The sequence below is a fragment of the Sus scrofa genome, chromosome 15, assembly GCF_054392235.1.
Source record: "Sus scrofa isolate SSC_HxYL_T2T_F1_AM1 chromosome 15, Sscrofa_HxYL_maternal_Yorkshire_Landrace_v2.0, whole genome shotgun sequence".
Classification (NCBI taxonomy): domain Eukaryota; kingdom Metazoa; phylum Chordata; class Mammalia; order Artiodactyla; family Suidae; genus Sus; species Sus scrofa.
This window is the reverse complement of record NC_139397.1, coordinates 68514347-68535567: the sequence shown is the minus strand read 5'-3', so window position 1 is coordinate 68535567 and position 21221 is coordinate 68514347. Positions and strand designations below refer to the sequence as shown.

The window sequence follows — 21221 nt, the reverse complement described above, 5'->3', positions numbered from 1 at the left end:
TTTTCGTCTCCAAAGAAGACAGTTTGGGGGCAGGGAGGTGCGCTGGGGTTGTGGGATGAAAATCCTATAAAATTGGATTGTGATGATCATTGTACAACTACAAATGTAATAAATTCATTGACTAATTAAAAAAATAAAAAGAAATAAAAAGCATGTGTCTCAAACAATTTAGAATTGAGGATGACATGCTCTGGAAAACTGTCATAAGGCTCAAAAAAGCTCCAATGATGTCAAAGATGCGTGAGAACACACTGAATGAAAACTATTCTATGAGTTGAAAAAAGCATTTAAAGTACTTTTACATAACATACAATTGACACTTAAATACTTCATTTCTATCTCTAAAAGTTTATGGTTTTAAGTTTACCAAAAAACTTTTGAGGAATTTTCTCATAGCCTTATATTCAGCTATATTCAGAATTCAAGTTTTAGAGGCACTTTTCCATTCTGTGCATTAACTGAAGGCAGAGTCATATAGTTAAAATATATGAATATGAAAGTTAGTTTGATTATCTCCTCAAAGAGTCCCCCCAAACATCTCTGTTCATGGATCATCCAGTTATTCTCTACTCCATCACCTTGTTTTGTGTATGTCACCTCTCGCAATGTGAAACAGATTACTTACATATTTATTACTTGTTTCTCTTTGTAAGCAGCTTTTGGCAGGAAGAATGATCTTTGCAGGCAAGATCTCTCTGCAGGGGAACTCCTCTGTCTTGTCACCAACCTTAAACCATATATCCCCATGCTCTACTCATCTCCGGCCCTAGCACACCTTTCAAATCTTTTGATCACACAATGCCTTCTCTAATCTGCTGGTTCTTTCCATAGGTCAAAAAAGTAGAAATGAAGAATAAGTAATGAACGGATCTCTTCCCTATTTTCCCCTTAAACAGATCCGTGAACAAACTGTGTGAACAGATAGAATCTAAGGAAAGATGAAGTCAACAGCTTGCACACAAGGCTGCACAAGGAGGATGGCGACGACTCTGACCTATCTCAATGATTAACTGACATCACTTCCCTTTTTCCCCTTAATAGCTTTCATAGCCAAGCAGAATCTTCAGAGATAGTTTTTGAGTCCATCTTCCCAGTCTAATTAAAAGCAACTTTTCTATCAACATTTCTGAGTACAGATTTTGGAACAGGATGCAGTGGGATGTCTGATAACATCTTGACTAGAATGAGAACTGCCCAAGGGTAGGGCCTTTGACCGGTGAAACTCCAGTCAGGAAAGAAATCTGTCAGAATCAGGGGACTGGGAGGAAGGAGATGCTGCTGGAGTGGAAGGTGTGCTCCAGCAATTTATCTAGTCATCTAATTCAGTCTGTTCTTTATGGGCTCTTCTTCTTGTTATGAATGTATGTATAAACTAAGGACTATCCATATACTTGCTCATTAGTCAAACAAAAAAAGAAACTAGAAGGACTAGGAAGAATTCAGTTTATTCAGATAGTTCTTCATGTTCCAAAACAGTAATATTGACAAACAAGCAAGGCTTTTTTATGTTTGCTCAAATTTTAATTTGCTCTTTTATTTTAAGAACCAAAACATATACTTGAGGGGAAAATACTCCATTTTCCCATTCTTTTTCAAAGTGCAGATTTAAAAATGTAACTAAATATTTATATAAGTTTTTTTCATTATTTTTTTGAGAAATTAAAACTCATGAAATAAAAATATTACAAAAACAATATCAACAGAATCTGAGTTGTTTAAAGAAAGCATCCTTAATTAGAATATTTAACTTTTGGTTTACCTAATAGAAACATTTTTAACAATAAGTATGTAACATCTTTCTATAACCGAACATAAAACAAATGGCTGAGGCAAAGTCATTCTTTAAATGACAGTTAATATTTCTGCTTTAATACCTGTTCAGGAGTTCTGATTTTTACAGAATATTCCCAAATAAAACTATTTGGACAGAAAAAAATACACATTATTTTGATACTGCTTTAACTCTATAGTATTTTTTTCTAATCCCTATTTATTTCAGTTGCAGTTCCTTGCTTGACTTCCCCTTTTAAAATGTTAGAGAAGAACCCTAAAGTACTCTGAATTCCATCCTATTTGGTTAAAATAGGTGACTAAAAAGGCTTATCCTGGGGGATCTCAGTGTTTTTCTAAGTTGAAAAATTAGCTACTTTAGAGTATATTTGGCTGAATCACACTCTTTTTTTTGGATGCCTGTACAAGATGTCAGAAATAGTTTGCTAACACAAACTGACACTTTGCTAGGTAGAGTTTAGAGTTAGCCAGTGCCAAGCCTCTTGTCACATTTTAGGGACACAAGCACTTAGGAAAAGTCTACCCAGCTCTGATGGGTCTCACTTGGATCTCACACAAACTGGCAAAGTTTGCTGGTGGGCAGTGAGGCTGCTGAAGACTATGGTTATACACTACAGCCCTGTTGCTCAATGCTGATTATTACTAAGACAGTTTTAACTTCTGCAGAATGTCGAAAAAAAAAAGAACTATGATGACAGCATTCAAAAAACATGTATTTGTGATGCATTATTTAAATTACTGAAATATGACTAAACTAATGGCATAAGCTAAAGACATTATTCTCTATTATTTGCTATGAAATTATCAAAAGAACAGTTGACACTGTAAAATACAAATACAAAAGATACAATCTTGTAGAAAAGGCTTTTATGAAAAAAGGTGTTAAATGTGCTTTAACTTCAATATAATGAACTAAAACTGCTTCAAAATTTTAAAAATCTCTACTCAAGAACAAACACTGAAAATATGCAAACCCAGCTCTCTACTAAAGTATCTTTTGCAAGTAAAAATTAGAAAATACTGATTTTAAAGGTATTTGTCTCATTAGACACAGAACAGAACTGTAAATTACATAAAGTGTTAAGAATTATAAAATTATTGATCTAATGACCAATCCAAATTTTAAAAAAATCCTACTTTAAATAAGTTGAATGGTACAACGCTATCATAAACAATGTATCAAAAAAGATCAGAAATAACAGCCTTGTTTTAAAGATTTTTCTTCTATTGCTTATCTTTAATCATATTAGCTGTTACATTTACTCTCCTTATTCCATTAGAATAATCCTAAAGAAAATCTTTGAGTTTTTTTGTTTTGTCTTTTTGTCTATTTAGGGCCGCACCCTCGGCATATGGAGGTTCCCAGGCTAGGGGTCGAATCGGAGCTGTAGCCACTGGCCTACACCACAGCCCCAGCAATGGCAGATCTGAGCCACATCTGCAACCTACACCACAGCTCATGGCAAGGCCGGATCCTCAACCCACTGAGCGAGACGAGGGATCGAACCCGCAACCTCATGGTTCCTAGTCGGATTCGTTTCTGCTTCACCATGACGGGAACTCCGAAAAGAAAATCTTTACATAACTGTAATAGCTGTGACAGCAACATTTCAAAAAATAAATTTCACAATATTGTTAATGTTTCTGAAGGCTAGGTGGGCACTGAAAATAGCCTAGAAAAGAGTTCACCGAAATAATTGCATGGAAATTATTTTGGCATTTTAGATGTCACGAAGTGATTCCTATTGCATTGTATGATACACTGTTGCATTTAAACATTTGACCTAGGGCCATAAGGTTTGTATTTCCTACCACATTTACATATATTTTTAAAAGTTAAAAAAATATGTAAGTAAAAAACACTTGGAAAAACTTGTTAAATCTCCTTTATTTCAGCAGATAGAAGACCATTTTCAATGTCCTCGCTGAAAGGGTTCTTGTTGCCATGGAACTAGAAGAAAAAAAAGCATAAAAATTTCAGATGAGTTAATGATGCAGAAGAATAGTATATAATAGGATAGTGGAAAGAACCCAGGTAAGTTAGAGCCAAGGAGATCAGAGTTCAAAAGCACATCAAATGCACATCTGCTCTGCACTGGTCCTGAGATCCTGAGAAAGTTACAGTATTTAAAGCTTGCCAAGGAATAGTTTCCTCATCTGTAAAAGAGCAATAATACATCTGCATCTCTCTCAGGCAACATGACAATTAAATAAAATAAAAGATGTAATACGGCCCCAGCACAGGGCTCTCCCAGCCCTTCCTTAAGTTTCGATTACGATGTTGAACATAAACATCCCGAACACCACAGCAGGAAGTGGGTCATACAGATTTTCACATCTTCAGAGGATGTAATTCCTTGTGAGTGTGAGGATTATTTGTACTCATTAAAACTAAAAGATGTGCTTATTGCTTCCAAATTGTTCTAGAGTTACTTTTGGATACTATAATAAGTAGGTGATTGTTTCTTTTCCTTTTCCTTTCACTTGATTAATACAACCAAGGACTGACAACATTTTAAAGAATCAAAGCTGGACTTGATTCCAGAGATAGCTTCCTCGGCATCACAAACAGCTTAATTATTAAGAACGCAAGAAAGCTCAAACTATGAGTATCTTTACGAAACAGTTACATTCAAGATTTTCTATTTCAAAAATTAAAATGTTTACTTCAATTCAGAGGTTTGCTGCATCTACTATGCTTGGTGGGTTTATCACTAAAGCAGCAACAGCAATGTATCAAATGAATCAAAAAGGAAAAAGCAGCGGAGTTCCCGTCATGGCTCAGCGGAAACGAATCTGACGGTATCCATGAGGACACAGATTCGATCTCTGGCCTCACTCAGTAGATTAAGAATCCGGCGTTGCCATAAACTGTGGTGTAGATCACAGATGAAGCTCCGATCTGGCATTGCTGTGGCTGTAGCATATGCCAGTGGCCACAGCTCCAATTTGACCCCTAGCCTGGGAACCTCCATATGCCGAAAGTGTAGCCCTAGAAAAGAGGCCAAAAAAGAAAAAAAAGTTATATCCCCAACCCCCACCCCCACGCCTGCTTCTTTCTTTCCTTCCTTATAGTTTTCCTTCAGGTTCTGATTTAGGTGAATATTTTCTAGTCCTGTTTAAATTCATTTGCTGAGAAGCAGGAAAGGAAGGAGAGGATACAAAAACAATGACAACAACACAAATGCAAACAAAAAGTATTCTTGTACAAGAGGTAAAAGAGGAATTATCCCATGGGAGAACAGTAAGAAGTTGAACGTGGCTTGAATACAGAGGTGGAAGTGGTGGGAGATGAAGCTGAATATGTTGGGCTGCCAAGGGCCCTGCTGCATTCCAAGGTAAAGTATCTGAATTTACCCTATAGGTTACAGGGCACTAGTGGTAACTCCAATTAGAGGTGCTGCTGTGATGAAGTTCTTAGAAACAGAATTATGCTAACAGGCTGCTTATTGTTCAATTCAGACGAATGAATAAACAAATTCAATTAATTTTTTCTACTTATTAGCTTCTAAGAGAATCCAGGATGGAGAAACAACATTTTTTGTTTTTGTTTTTGGCTATGCCCGCTACATGCTGCAGGTTCTGGGGCTAGGCATTAAACCTGTGCCACAGCAGTGACCTGAGCCACAGCGGTGACAACACCAGAGCCTTAACCCACTGAGCCTCCAGGGAATTCCCACAATTAAAAAAAAAATACAATTCAGCTCATGTTTATTGAACTCTCTAAATGTTTTAACAAATACAAAACCTTTGTTGGTTTTAACAGATCTTTTTCCTTCTTTTATGGCTTAGTTAACACCAAATTGAGGTAAAAAGCCAAATCAAAGCTTGAAAAATATTTTTGGCCTAATTTGCAAGTGGTATTTTTCACCTTATTTAATCACAATCCATAGACACAAACAACTTACAAGACTATGATATATTTTTTAAATCTTTTTAGGGCTGCACCCACGGCATATGGAGGTTCCCAGGCTAGGGGTCCAGTTGGAGCTACAGCTGCCAGCCACAGCCACAGCCACATCAGATCCGGGCTGCCTCTGCAATCTACCCCACAGCTCACTGCAACGCCAGATCCTTAACCCACTTATCGAGGTCAGGGATTGAACCCACAACCTCATGGTTCCTAGTCAGATTCATTTCTGCTGCACCACAAAAGGAACTCCAAGACTATGATGTTTTTTGAGAGGATAATTACAGGTTTTGCAGAATTATTAATAATAGTTTTAAAATGTTGCTTTAACTATGGTAAAGATACATTCCAATTTAATTAAAAATCTATACTCTAAACATGATATTTTGTGTTGAAGAGAAAAAATTTATTTATTTATTAATTTATTATTTATTTTTGTTAGGGCCGCACATGGAAGTTCCTAGGCTAGGGATCCAGTCAGAGATGCAGTTGTTGGCCTATACCATAGCCGCAGCAACTTGGGGTCCAAGCCACATCTGTGACCTACACTGCAGCTCATGGCAATGCCAGAATCTTAATCCACTAAGCAGAGCCAGGGATCAAACATACATCCTCATGAATACTAGTCAGGCTCCTTACTCCGAGCCGCAATGGGAACTCCTGAACAGAAAAAATGTAAAGGTCCAGCAGCAAACTATGAAGTTTTTTTTTGGGGGGGGGGCTGCACTTGCAGCATATGGAAGTTTCCAGTCTAGGGGTCCAATCAGAGCTATAGCTGCTGGCCTACACCATGGTCACAAGCAATGCCAGATCTGAGCTGTGTCTGTGACCTACACCAGGGTTCACAGAAACGCCAGATTCTTAATCCACTAAGAGAGGCCAGGGATTGAACCTGCGTCATCATGGATCCTAGTTGGGTTCGTTAACCGCTGAGCTACAATTGGAACTCCTATCAACACGTTTCAATTAACTCTATTCACTTATGCCAAGATACAACATTAAAATACCAAGAGAAAGGTTGCTTTATCTGATTTAAGGTTTTTTCCACCTGATTTTTTTTACTCTATTTTCCCCATTCATCAAAAAATGTATGTCCCCAATAGGAAATCTAGAAAATAAAGAACAACAGTCTCTATACACCCCAAATTTTATTACTCAGAGTGTGACAGGCTGAAGGGTTATTTTATTTAGCTTTTCTATGAATTTATTTTTTTTTACAAAGGTAAATTTATATGATAAAGTTTCAAAACTGTCACTAAAAACTTTTATAACCTGTTTAATGGTTGCTTCCTATTTCATTATCTATAATTTACTTAACTATTTTTCCTTGAAGTTGGTTACTGAAGGACATATTACTGATATTACCAATTCTTTTTTTTCCCCAATCTTTGACACCTACATCCACTGACAACATAATTCAACTCTGTCTGATATTTAAATAATTCTACAAGTCTGCATGGAAAAACAAGCTATATATCTTCATTTGTTGTAAATTCCACTTACATAAATGTACGCAGATAAAAGTGAAAACTCTATGAAGCAAGCATTAAAACTTGTGAAACTCACCATAAGCCCAAGGAACTTCCGGAAGCACACCAGAATCAGGAGAGTAAGGATATGCAGTTTGTGGTACTGGCTGATGGGAAACATACTGTGAAAAAACTGGCTGCTGACAACTGTAAACAGGCATTTGAGAATGAAAATAGCCATTCACTGGCACAAAGTCATTTGCTTGTGGTTCCCCAGCACAGTAACTGAAATATTGAGAGTACAAAATATTAGAATATGTATTCTCTACGGTACTTGCAATTGCAGTCAACATCCCAGGAGGAGGTGGCTGTGCTCCATATGATGTTATCCCCTGGTAAGTCTGGGTAATGGAACTGCCATTGCTGCTGCTGCTGTAATGATAAACATACCAAGCATAGTAAGGATATGAGGTTCCAAACGAGTGCTCAGAAGAATGATATACTGGAGTACACGCAGACTGGGGATGTTCATTCCAATATGTGGAAGCATTCTGGGTTAAGACGTTTGAATTTTCACTTTTCTGTATCTGTGGTTCAGAAAAAGAGTAGTCTACTGTCTGATCCACATTAAGGGTCATGTTCTCAAATGTTTCAACAGCTAGAGTATTGGGATTCCATGTATCCTTCATATATTTTTCTTTTGACTCAGTTTTTGCAAGTTGTGTTTTATTTACTTGCGGAACTGGAATTTTGTTCTGAGTAAGTGTGGGTTCTGGAGAACTGGCGCATGTAGAATTTTTAATAGTTGAGTTTAACATTTCATTATCTTGAAGTTCAAAGTCAGTGACATTTATTTCTAAATTGGCATGGATATCCTTTACAAAATGGAAAATAGGCTTTGCGAGCACTGATGGTCCATCAGGCAGGAGAGTAGCATCAGCTCCTGGTTTTAGGTCTGAGGAACAGGATTTCTCTGCAGGATCTGGGGAATTCTTGAATTTCTGTGAAGGTGTCTCAGAGTCTTTTGAAAATGTGCCATCTACACTTTTTTGGTCAGAAATTGCCAAAGGAGAACAATCTTTCTTATCACTTTTTGTTTCAGCAGCACTAACATTTACATTTCTTTTCTTCATACTATTTAAGTCTTTCTGTTGTCCAGTGAAATCTTCTGAAGTAGTAGATGAAATACTGGTTAAACCTGTTTTACCCTCTGACTTCAATGTGCAAGTGTCTTTTAGGTTCTTTAATGGTAAAAGTGAGCCAGGTAGTGATCTCTGAATTTCAACTTTCTTTGGAGAGACATGGTTTCTCAGACTGTCAGATGAACCTGGTCCTATTTCATTTTCACTTTTGGGATGAGATCTTGTAGTCCTATTAAGTGTAACACATACATAAAAACAACTTTAAATATACAGAGTCACAAAATTTTAATATATATATATTTGAAAATTTTTTTCAGGATAAGAACTCTTAAGATTCACATTTTCCTCTTTGTATGGGTACTATAAAAGGAACACATTTCCCCAGGTGTACTGCCTTGGTTGGAATTTACACATTTTTCCTGCTGAAGGTGATATATTCCACATTTCAAATATATTTCTAACACATATGAAATAACAGAGGGCTACCAATATTGTAATAAATTATTTTACACTTTGGACATTTCCTGATTTCAATTTTTTCTAATCAATATACCTCCAACCTATTGACAATTTTCTTTACTTGTAAATGGCCATGTAAAGATGGTGAAACCAGCAGCTGCGATCTCCCAAAAGATCATCTTGTCACAAAATACTGATATATACTGTCTGTTCAGGGTCAAGAAAAAGAAAAGCAGACTTCCCAAATTTCTTGCCAATTTAATATCCCTGGCACTCCTATCTAAATTTAGACAGTCTCAATCAGGTTGAAGGAAGCATTCATTATGGAATGCCTATAGTCAGAGAGTTAATACAAGTCCCCAGGGTAATTCTATTTTTTAGCGTCCCATCAAATTCTTCAAATTACATGGGGAAAAGAACACGTTGAAAAAAGTAACCACTCCTCCACAATGAAGAGAAATTAATCTTTGGCCTTGAATACGTATGCCCCATTCATGACACTAAAGGCTCCTTATTTTACTTAATCTAGCCTCCTTAAAAGGTCTTAAATGACAAACCTACACTGTCATTCTACCTGATATAATACTTTGACAGAGTTTTCAGAAAGTATAACTTTGACTTTATCACATTTCCAGTGATGTTTCAGTGATGTCTCAATTTTATAGACTGACTGCCGCTGGTATGGTCTGTCCTTTTACGCATTCTCTTAGAGGAAATTCTTCTGTGAAGATGGTATGCTATGTCAACTTAATGTTAGAATTCATTTTCCTGCTCAGTGAGGCAGAGTTTCATTCTTTGAGTAGCAAATACTACCTATACTTGGTTACAAAACTAAGATGATTACAGAACTGGTTTATGTTATGCTTCTGGTAGTCTATTCATCTTTATGGCACTACAACAATTATTCACAGAGTCTTCTGTGTCAGGAAAAACGCACTAGAAATGTAGTAATAAAAGATTGCATTTAGAGAAGCAAAACCAACTAAGACAGAAATGACAGTGCTTATATATTTTTTAATTCATTTTCCTTCAAAGAATGGAAATAAACATGGTAAAAAATGAAGCTTGTCATAAACTGAAAATCTTAGAGTTGAATGAAGTAAGACATGGTTATCCAGTCCAGTGGATCCACATCAAAACGAGAAAAATATAAACAATGTAGTGGGTTTTTAATAAAAATAACTAATTCAGTTTAAAGAACCACCCTTTATTTTGAAATCATGTTCTTTCTACATGGTGCTATTAAAACATCCTTTCATGAAAGAGTTGTATACTTAATATGTGTATATCTGACTAAATTCCCACTTAGTAATATAACTTGTCAATTTATATATTTTTAATCAATCTTGAAATTTGGCAGGTCTGTAAAATCCACAAGTTTAAAAAACTCAATTTAATCACTTGCTCCATTCTCTGCCCTTTTTAGTAAACCAGTCAGCTAAGCCCCATCAATTCATAAAGTAATGTCTGTCAAATAGGAGTTTTATTTTTAAGCATCACTCTTTTCTAAGCCCTGGGTGATTTACTACTAACTATTCTTAAAAATATCCTTACTCTTTAAATCACCGCAAAAACACATTTCACAGGACATTACCTTTTAATACTTACGGGATGAAACTCAAACTTTCTCCTTAGGCTTTATCTAAAACATGGTATAATCTGAAACAATCTTTTTCTCTCTCCTTAGCTCACTCTTGTCGCCTAAAGTTACATGTATAATCCAATAGAGGTATATAAATAAATGTTTTAGTTGTTTCTTAATATGTGATCAATTTTGCTTAGTTTTTCTTCAGATAGAGTTGATAGCAACTCCTACCTTGGATGCTTGAATGTTGCCTTTCCTCTGTTGATTTTTGTGACATCTTTCATGTTAACCTATATTTAAAAGGTACAAAGAAAGCCTACATTGTTAATGGTTTAAAGTAAAATACATTATTTTAATTATCAGACATTTGCAATTGCTTGTTCAGACATTATCTAAAATGCACTGTTTGAAACTATATTCATTAATGATCCTTTCCTTCAAAAATCAGTGACTCTACTGGACTTACCATAATTCATAAATGTTTGGAGAAGCATTTTATTTAGTTTTATTTTTTGTTTCTTAGGGGCCAAACCCATAGCTTATAGAAGTTTCCAGGGTAAGGGTTGAATGGGAGCTACAGCTGCCAGCCTACACCACAGCCACAGTAACTTGGGATCTGAGCCATGTCTGCAACCTACACCACAGCTCATGGCAACGCCAGATCCCCAACCCACTGAGAGAGGCCAGGGATCGAACCCACATCCTTATGGATATCAGTCGGATTCAATTCCACTGAACCATAACAGGAACTCCCTGGAGAAGATTTTTAAAAAAGCAATTTGCAATATGCTTTTTACCCATAACAAGTCTACTTTATGACTGCTCCCTCTTTTATATTCTTTTTAGTAAACCAGTCACTGAGCCCCATTGTAAGTAATGTTCATCAAACACAGATTTTCCTTTCTTATTCTGCAAAACAGCACTTTTTCTAGGCTTGGGATGATTTACTACTTCTAACTATACTCAAAATTTCTACTTAAAAAACCAATGAAAAGAGATAGTTCACAGGATACTACCCTTCTATATGTACAGAACAAAGTTCAAACTCCTCAGGCCTATATTTAAGACATTCTATTACCTGAAACAATATTCTCCAATCATAGGTTACTTCTGTTCACTAAGTTAATTTTTTTGTTTCAGACTTAATTTTAAACTCGTTTCCCAAATAATGTCAATAGGCCTTGCTCATATTTTCCAAAGTTTAGACACCTTCTTCATTTTTATCTTCATATGATAACGTTTTTTCCTTTAAGGCAAAGATTTCATTTATTTATTTTTTTTATAAAATCAATAAACTTCTTTTTAAAATTTTTCTTTTCTTCTCAATATATAACACCTTTTAAGTATCACTCTCATTTTACAATTGCGTTCTATGTTTTGGAAGTATGTTTTACAAACTGGTTGTTTATTAAGCATTTTCCCACAAACAGTGCAATAAATGATTTGTGTTTTAGTCTCTGGAACTAGTTTAACTAACAACTATAATTAGAATAAAGCTGAGAAAGAATCCAACTTTTCATTTTGCACATAGGTGTCTCTTTACCTCTGAACTGAGAAATTCTCAAAAAATTTCAAGAGAAGTCTCTGAGGGTAGAGTAGGGGCAATTGTTACTATGGATTCTGGAGCTAGCCTGCCTGGTTTTACACCTGGGCTCTCTCATTTACTAACTCTGTGACCTTGGGAAAGCCATTTAACCTTTCTATGACTCAGTCTCCATGCTTTTTAATAAAATAGCAATAGTGCCTACACCATAAGCATTTTGTGAAGAACAAGAAGTTAATGCTTGTACAATCCCTAGAATACTGCCAAGTATTTAATAAATGCTGTATAAATCTTGTTAAATAAAAGGTACTTATGTAGGACTTCTAATTCATTATAATCTATTTTAAAATATCTGTATATCTGTACTATTTCTCTATATGGATGATAACAGTCAAGAACACAGACTCTACTGTCAATTTTAATATTTGCAACATTAAATATAGTCTTGTTATACAAAAGCTACTCAATAAACTATCTGGTCACTCACGTAACTCACATTCATAATACTGGACTTTCCCTAAGATGTTATTAAAATTCACATCCTTCAAGAAATGTTTCCTAAATAAAATAATGTGTAGTTTAAAAGTAGATATTTGCAAGGTATCTCTCATATAAATAATCATTCATATAACTATACCAATAATAAGAATCATTTAACCCAATAGTTTAATTCATTTTGCAAGGCAATATTTAAAGGATTCTCAATTTTTTACAGTTCTGCAAACTATGTACTTGTTTGCATATAGACTGTTATCAAAAAAGAACATTTACTGGAGTTCTCGTCGTCATGGCTCAGTGGTTAACCAATCTGACTAAGAACCATGAGGTTGTGGGTTCGATCCCTGGCCTTGCTCAGTGGGTTAAGGATCCAGCGTTGCTGTGAGCTGTGGTGTAGGTTGCAGACACGGCTTGGATCCTGCGTTGCTGTGGCTCTGGCGTAGGCCAGTGGCTATAGCTCTGATTCAACCCCTAGCCTGGGAACCTCCATATGCTGTGGAAGCGGCCCAAGAAATGGCAAAAGACAAAAAGACAAAAAGCCAAAAAGCCAAAAAAAAAAAAAAAAGAACACTTACATAGGTTTTGTTTTAAAACATTTGTTACCTTTTGTTTTTTACAACTGGAAACAGTAGTATTTTTCTCTTGTTCCTGAGAATCCTCATATTTTTCTAGAGTAATAGGTCGTTTTTTTGAGGAATTTGAAGTGTTATCCATTATGCACTCTGAAATTGAGGACACCTTCACACAAGTACTAGACTTGATACTCTTCCTAGGTTCTACATGAGCATTCATTTTTTCCCCTCTCTTTGGTTCAATAGTCTTCTTTCTGTTATGTAGCATTTGGCATAGGATAAAGGAAATGGTTAATTTAGTATTTTTAACACATATCATCTTCATGTGTTCAATAGTTTTCATGACTTTCATAATATGGGCCATTTTCCCTAAATCCTTCCGAGGGGCAGCCATTATATTCTTGAGCAGTGTGGAAAACTGATTGTAGTTGTGTTCTAAATCTGTCACAGTGCTTCCATAATTTATGGATGCTATACATGGCACAAAGTCAACATATGTGGAAATGGAATACTTAGATTTCTTTAGAAGTTTTTTTATTTCTGAAAGTTCTTCAAGTTCTCTTGAGAGCAAATGAAGAGCATAGGAGCAATTAACAGCTTCATTATATTTGTAAATAATATCCAGATCTTTGTTAAGTTCAGAAATAGCAGTCTCTATCACTTTCCAAAGGCAATCTGTTGAATTACTTTTAAGAAATGAGAAAGACGACATTTTTTCTTGGCATTGAACCAGTTCAGGAAGAAGTGACAAATCAAACCAAAGCATACCTCGAAACCTCTGTTTGTCTAGTTTCTTTGCCATTGAGTTTTTAAGGAAATGAACTGTTTCTGAGAGCATGACAATTTCAATATATATTTCAATGGCTGCAGGTTTTAAAATTACAGCTTCATGGCTGTGGTTTTTCACCATGTCCAAAACATTATCTTCTGTGATGAAAATATTATCTACGTTATCTTCTTGCAGCAACTGAAAATATTTTTTTAAAATGTCTAAGTGACTGGTACATCTCAAAGTGAGTTCCTGTAATTTTTTTAAGTCCGCAAATTCAGCTTGATCTAGTATTTCACTAATACAACAGATATCTGGATGTGAAAGCAAAGTACTGTTAAACCTTGAGCTAACTGTTGTTTTGTTTACTAGAGCATTTGACTTTCTGGAAGCAATCATAGTATTCTTCTCAAGCCCAATACTGGAAATTTGTTCACTGCTTAAATCTTTAGACAACGTATCATATATTTTCTGCAACTTAGAAAAAGCATGTTGATTCATTTTGAGTAGTATTTCTTTGTTCTTCTTTCCTGAGTATTTTTTGCAGAAAGACTGTCTCTTCTCTTTCCAAATGAGACTTTTTGCTGCATCAAAAAAGATATGTTCCAGACCATAAAGAGATATTTTAATACTTACTGCTTCACTGCTCTTGATAAAATTAACTTTTGAGGAGATCATTTCTATGATAATCCATAGGTGGTCTTGTTTTCCTGGATAGGAATTAATTAGAGGAGAGTCCCCATACATACTGATCAGTTTTAATGTAGTTTTTCTTATGGCTTCTAGGTCTCCTAAACTATCTCCAAAGTTAACTCCACAGGCAAATGGAACAGAAAGAGAAAAGTCAAAGCAATCAGAACAATGCTTCATAATTGCTTCACATTCATTAATCTGTCGTTTGTATTTCAAGAATGCATAGTATAAATTGTTTTCCCTTTTGGTTTTTTCAAACAGTTCAATTAATTGATCATGATAGTCCTGCAATTCACAGAATGCATTATATTTTAATCTTCCTTGAAAAGCAGGATAGAAATTCGACTGTTGTTGAAATCCACGTGGTCTGCCAAGCAGCTCACTGTACAATGTCTCATCATACCAAAGCAAGCTGCGGAATGTCGGTTCACCTCCTAAGAGCCTTTTTTTGTTTTCAATGAATTGAATGGTTTCCATCATCATTTGGAGTTCTACCAAGGAGTCAATGGCACATGGTTTTAATTTGTGTCTGCAATTATTCCACAGGTTTTGTTCCACCAACAGGTCTCTTGAAATCAAGATTTGTTCAAATGAACATTCTTGTTTTCTTTCAAAAGCTTTGACAAATAAAGGGAGAATAGTTTGACAAACTTTAGTTTCTTCCTGTAGAATCTGCAAAGATGATGCTTCATCTGCCCTCCTCAAAATTTGAGCTAGCCTAGCTATCAGAGCTGAACGATTAGCTGAACAATGTTTTTCTTTTAATTCATTCATGTATGATGTTGGCTTCCTCTGAGGAGTAGAGGCCTTGAAGGTTTCAGAGTAGGCATGTGAAAGAGGCATATGATTCATTCCTATAACATCTGGTTTGGAATGACAGGCTATTTCTGGATGCAATGTGGAGTCAGACTGAGAGTCATGACTAACTTTAATTCCCTCCTCTTTCTCTCTTTTTTTGAGCTGATTGGAAACCATGTTATTCATAGACACTGCCTCAGTAGCATTTTTAATGCTTAAATGAGAATCAGTCAAGTTATTTTTAATTGTTTTCGCAATTAAGTAAGAAGAATCTTCTAATACCTTATTCTTTTGATTTTTGTACTCAATCTTAACAGCTGATCCTTCAGTCATATTTTTGTGAACTGAATATTCTGTTTTTTCTGCTTGTTTATCTTCCCCAATTTTTCTGTCCTCAATGTCTTTCTTGGCAATACATTTTTTTGAAGAAGAACCCTTCATGTTATATTTTAAGAGCAGAGAACTATCACTGGAAGATAGTTTCTTCATCATATTTTCCCCGTAACTTTTACTTTCTTCAGATACAGGTGTGAAATCCAACTTAGAACTGTCAATAACATTTGTTTCATTCTCATCTATATGGGAGCAATTATTGGAAGAGCATTGTTCTGTGTTTAGAAGCTCCTTTCCACCACATCTTTGCTGACAGTGTGGTGCAGTGGTAGATGCTGCTGAAGAATCTACAGCAAAAGTGCTCTGTTTATCCAGGTAAGATTTCGAAGATTCTTTCTCACTGTCTGTCACTAGGGTGGTTGATAACAACTGAGGAATACTGTTACACTTTCTGCTTGTTATTAGAGTCAGATTTAATGGGTCCATAAGGAAATTTCCTGTAGTAATGCCTGATTTGGACCTTTCATTAGGAGCTGTCCAACTTTCCATGGGAAAATTTACTTCCAGATTTCTTTTATCACATAAAATAAGGTTATCTGGTTTGTAAATATCAAGATTAAAAAAGCGCTTCACACTTGATTCTAAGACTGAAATAACTATATGAGTTTTCGTCTTTGTATGACCTATACAAGTTGCATCATAATTTTTGTTCATGCTAAAACTTACATTATTTTCTTTTATGCAATTTAGAGACAGTGAATTCCTTTTATTTATCACTTCATTAGCCTCAGAAATATTTTCTTTTGTTGTATCCTTAATATTACTACATGCTGAATGGTTTTCAAGATTTTCATATTTACCCATGTTAGACAACTTTGTATCACTTTGATTTTCTTTTTCAGTTAGTTTCTCATCTGGGCAGTCTGAGGAAAAGAGACACTCAGTTTTTCCAGAAAAGGGCTGAAGTTCTGATGATCTGGGATTTCTCACAGTGCTCTCACTATCAGCTAACTGACTTGTACTTTGGGAAGGGGAACACAGGGCTAACTGTGATTCAGGATATGCTTGATCACAAAACTCTCTCATGAGAATAGTGGTGTGACTTCTGGAGACACTAGACACATTTTTCTTAGAAAGGCACTTTGCGATTTTCTCTCCGCTTGTTTTATAAGATTTGTGCTTTGATATATGAGTTAATGATTCATTAACTTCAAATCGCAAAACTCTTTTCTCTTCAGCTTTATCATGTTTTCTTTTTGACAGAAAATGTTTAGTGGAATAATATCTTCTTTCAGACACAGAGCTATAACCGTGAAGGTCACAACTTTCCCAGAAATTATTGCATATTATTGCATATGCTTTTGGTAAAGGGCCCTTTCTTTTTTCTCCCACTTTAGCTATAAGCTGCAAAGACGTGTGAACTCTCCTATGAGCTTTTTTTAAGTGTAGAACAGCTCTATCAAGTTTTCTGGAAAGACGTCTGCTTTTGCATAAAGATGCTTCACTATTCAAAATTTCCAGGACACTCCTAATGTGTTTTTCTGACTGTGAAAAGGTCTTAATTCGGCCTTGGGACAACGAAGAAAAACATTCTGATGAGTCTTGCCTGGTTAGCCTCTTCTTCCCACAAATTTCGTGATGTCTTAAATCTTTATGTGGCATGTTCTGGTCCCTAAAAGGTGTATATGGCTTTCTTTTGCTAATTCTTGATTCTGTGTTATTTTTATTTCTGGTATCATTACAATCAGCTTTTGACTTTGTCAAGGAATATCTGCTTTCATTATTTACTGTTGTGACATTAGAAGGTTCAGTAAGCAAAGGTCCACTGTTTTTTTTTTCTTCAGACATGTGATTCATGTGTGTATTATGACTCAAGTCAAAAGAAAGTGAGATTTCAGATTTACTCACTAGTCCTGATTCTTCCCTTACATTACCAAATTCACCTTCAGAAGGATGATCTGAATTTTCACCAGAACACTGGGAATGAATTTTAAATCCTAGAGCTTCCCCCTCTTCCTTATTTATTTCTGATTTTGTGGCTTCATTTATACATTTGCAGAAATTATCTTTCAATGCAAGGGATTCAACAGTGGGACTGAATCCTTGCATAAATACATTAGCAATCTTAATTTGCAGGTCGGGGAGTAAAATTGAGTTGAATAGCTCTGCTTCATTTTTTTGTGTAGAGGAATAAAAACAATTACTTTCCTCAGAGCAATGCTGATCGATATTCTCTCTTACATTTTCTACAACTTCCACCTCCCCATTTTTGCTTCCTAACAGACCTTCCCAATCAATACGAGACTTCAGAGCCTCATATGAGGCCCCAAGTTCTTCATAGAGTACATTTCCATGGTTATGAGTATCTTGTTGAAACAGAAAAGCATCATCATTCTGTTCTGATTCTATTTCAATCTCATTATCCACTTTGAAACTTTGAGGAATTGAGGTGTCACTTACTGATTGATGAAATGAGTTGTGTAATTGATTTTTATCCATATCCATTTCATGATCAGAAACCTTATGTTTTAATAACAAATCAAAATCTGGACTCTGAGAAGAACAAGTTTCTTTACACTGGTATCTATGGTGAATGTCACAATTTGTGCCTAATGCAGGCACTGTGGTGCCAGCTACCTGTAATGCAGTATGAGGGGATACATGCACCGAAGAAACTGAACTTTTGGGAAATGTTGTGGAAACCAAATGCTCTATAGTCCTTCCAGGGTTATGAAGATCTTTTTCTCCTACGGCACTAACAGTATCTTCATTTTCTAATAATGCGGATTCTGTGGATACATATTTTGTGCCCCAGGTCAAATTAAATGTAGCAGAAAATTCTTTGGAACTCAGAATTTCCATGCTACTATAATTTTTATTCTCCCTTCTTTCTTCTGTATTGGTAAAATTTTTGTTTGTGTGAAAAGTCTTCTTCTCATCTCCATATATATTCTCTATGTTATTTTCTGTAGATGATGCAACACCTTCCATTTGAACCTCCTTTTGGTTTTCTTTATTATCTCTTTGTTCTTTAAAATTAGTATTCATGTAGACATCATTGTTCATATGTGTATTACAGAACTGAGTATGAACTTGATATTTACTGTTAATTTGAGGAGTTTCTTTGCAGTCTGTTTGAATGTTCTCTAATGACACGGGGTAATTTTCATTTCTCTTTGGAACATATATATGTTCTTTAGGTATGCTGCAATTTGCATTATCATGAGCTATTTTAATGTCATGAGAAGAAGTATCAGCTGGCAGTTGTCTGGCCTGAGGAATGTCTTTTGCTTCCTGGAAGGCATCAGTCATAATGCTAACACAGTTTTGATCTGGTTTTTCCAATGTCAGTTCCGTTAGTTTTTGAGAAATGGAAAAACCTGTATGAATGTTATCTTCATACACATAAGAGTGTCGAGGACGCTTCTGAGGAAGGCTCTCCACTCCTGAAGCATGATTATCTTCTACTTCCAATGCTAGATGATCTAGCTCATATTTATTCTCAAGGTTAGATGCAGAAGATTTTGGTTTTTCTAACTCCTGAGTAATTAATGTTTGATCACAATTTCCCCCCAAATAGTGAAGACTCTTATCCTTTTTGTAGTCCTGGTGCAAAGAAATGTAATTATCTACCTGACTGACTCTTGTTTTATTAGTAAAAGAATTATCACTTTCTTTCCAAAAATTTTGCTTTTCTTCATGTTTAGTATCACTTTCTGGCCCAGTGAAGTTTCTCATATTTCCACTATTTTGAATGTACTCACGTACACTTTCTTTGCTTTGGAGTGGAAAAACTGTAGACATTTGGTGAGCAGTCTGATACATAGTGTTAAAATTAGAAGACTGTGATTCTGGAGAGATGTGACTGTACCCTTTTGTACAAGTATTTACTGATTCATAAGAGTCATGTGGCTCACTGTTTTGTTCAATTAAAAGTGGGAGGTTGCTTCTCTTTCGGGATCCCTGAGGTTTTTCCTTGCCATGTTTTTGGATCTCAACTTCTGACACCACATTTGGCACACACTTTGTGAAGGAAAAATTATCCTGGCTCTTATATTGTTCTGTCATAGTAATTTTATTGGAAGCTGTATAATCATAGGTCTTAGAACTCAGGTTGAGACCCTGGGTTTGTGAATCATCAAAAGAGCTGCTGCAACAAGGGACATCCAAATAATTCGTAAGAACAGTGTCGTCACCTGGCATAACTTCAGATGAAGAGGCAGAATTAGCTGGTAAAGATGACAGGTTTATTTCTGAGTTATCAAAATCTAAACTCTTCTCTAACGGCAAAATCTCATTTAAACCTGTAACAGTATTATGTTTTCCCATGCTTTCTTCTCTCTTCATCAGTCTTGGGTCTTTGATGAGTTTTGAAGTAACAACTGTGCTTGAGCCAATATTGTTATGAACAGGGAAAGCAGCAGCAAGACCACTTAAAATATCTTTAAGTTGTGTCAAATTTAAGAGGTCACCATTATTAACACTTTCCCTGGTATCACTGGGAATCAATGAAAGACTTGAATTATATGCATGTACTTGAGAAGTGTCTCTACATTCTTCTAAATTGTGCTCATTCTGTCCACTGTATGTTTCAAGTATAGAAATGTTTCCATTTTGCACATTTCCACAGGAATTAGAAATATGTGAGTTGGAAGAATTTATCGCTGAATTTAGTGCATTGCACGAACAGTTTTCCTGAACAAATGGATCTACAGGTTTCCTGAAATGCTCAAAGATGACAGTAGCATCTTTTCCTTTTCCAATTCTTTTGGCCACTGTACAGTTATTCAGAGAGCATATTCTTTCTGTGGAGATAATAAGAAAATAAGGAAAAATAGCAAAAAAAGTGTTTCTACAGGCAACTCTATTAATGCAAAGAAACTATGTCACAAGTGATTTCTTTTTTTTTGTTGTTTTTTGGTTTTTAGGGCTGCACCTTCAGCATATGGATGTTCCCAGGCTAGTGGTTAAATCAGAGCTGCAGCTGTCAGCCTACACCACAGCCACGGCAACACAGAATCTGAGCTGCGTCTGCGACCTACACCACAGTTCACGGCAATGCCAGATCCTTAACCCACTGAGCAAGGCCAGGGATTAAACCCGTATCCTCATGGATACAAGGTAGTGTTTGTTACCCATGAGTGATTTTAACTGAAAGTTCATCAAATAACCTAGTGATGATAAAAGTACGTTCTAAGCAGAAAAAGCAGGAGGATGCATAACCAATCAATAAAGTATAAATGACACGGCATGAAATTCTTGTCCTATAGACTCCTTACTAAAAAAAAAATTTACCATGAAAAATTTGAATTCTGACAAACACTAACAAATAGAAAAATTAAACAGGAATAATAACATGCTTCTCACAGACTAGGTATTCTTATATTAACTTCTTATATTCATATATTTAATCACAGAATGTACATATTACTAGGTAAAATTGTCTCCCTCTATCTACTGTTCCTTTGCTTCTCTTCCCTCTACCACAGGAGAAGAAAGACAGAAAGGAAAGGGGAATGAGGTGTAGAAACAGTGGGTAAAAAATCAAAAAGGTTTGCACAAAGTCTTTCCCAGGAGCCAAAGAAAACCACTATCCTTGTTTCATTATGAAATAATTATTCCTGCAAATAATACATTTAAATAAAGATCTGGAAAACAG

The 21221-nt window shown here is 35.6% G+C and overlaps 1 protein-coding gene across 2 annotated transcripts in view; it reads right to left on the bottom strand.

Annotated features, from left to right (window-relative positions):
- Window positions 1-1426: 1426 nt before the first annotated feature.
- Window positions 1427-21221, bottom strand: part of TEX15 (testis expressed 15, meiosis and synapsis associated) — a 67477-nt gene continuing 47682 nt past the window's right edge. For both annotated transcript variants that reach the window (XM_005671810.4, XM_085000171.1), the window contains 4 exons: window positions 13001-20367; window positions 10588-10646; window positions 7268-8541; window positions 1427-3742 (listed from right to left, as the gene is read on the bottom strand). In XM_005671810.4, the coding sequence (XP_005671867.3) occupies window positions 3705-3742; window positions 7268-8541; window positions 10588-10646; window positions 13001-20367 (8738 nt within the window). In that variant the 3' untranslated portion in view covers window positions 1427-3704. The remainder of the gene's footprint in view (window positions 3743-7267; window positions 8542-10587; window positions 10647-13000; window positions 20368-21221) is intronic.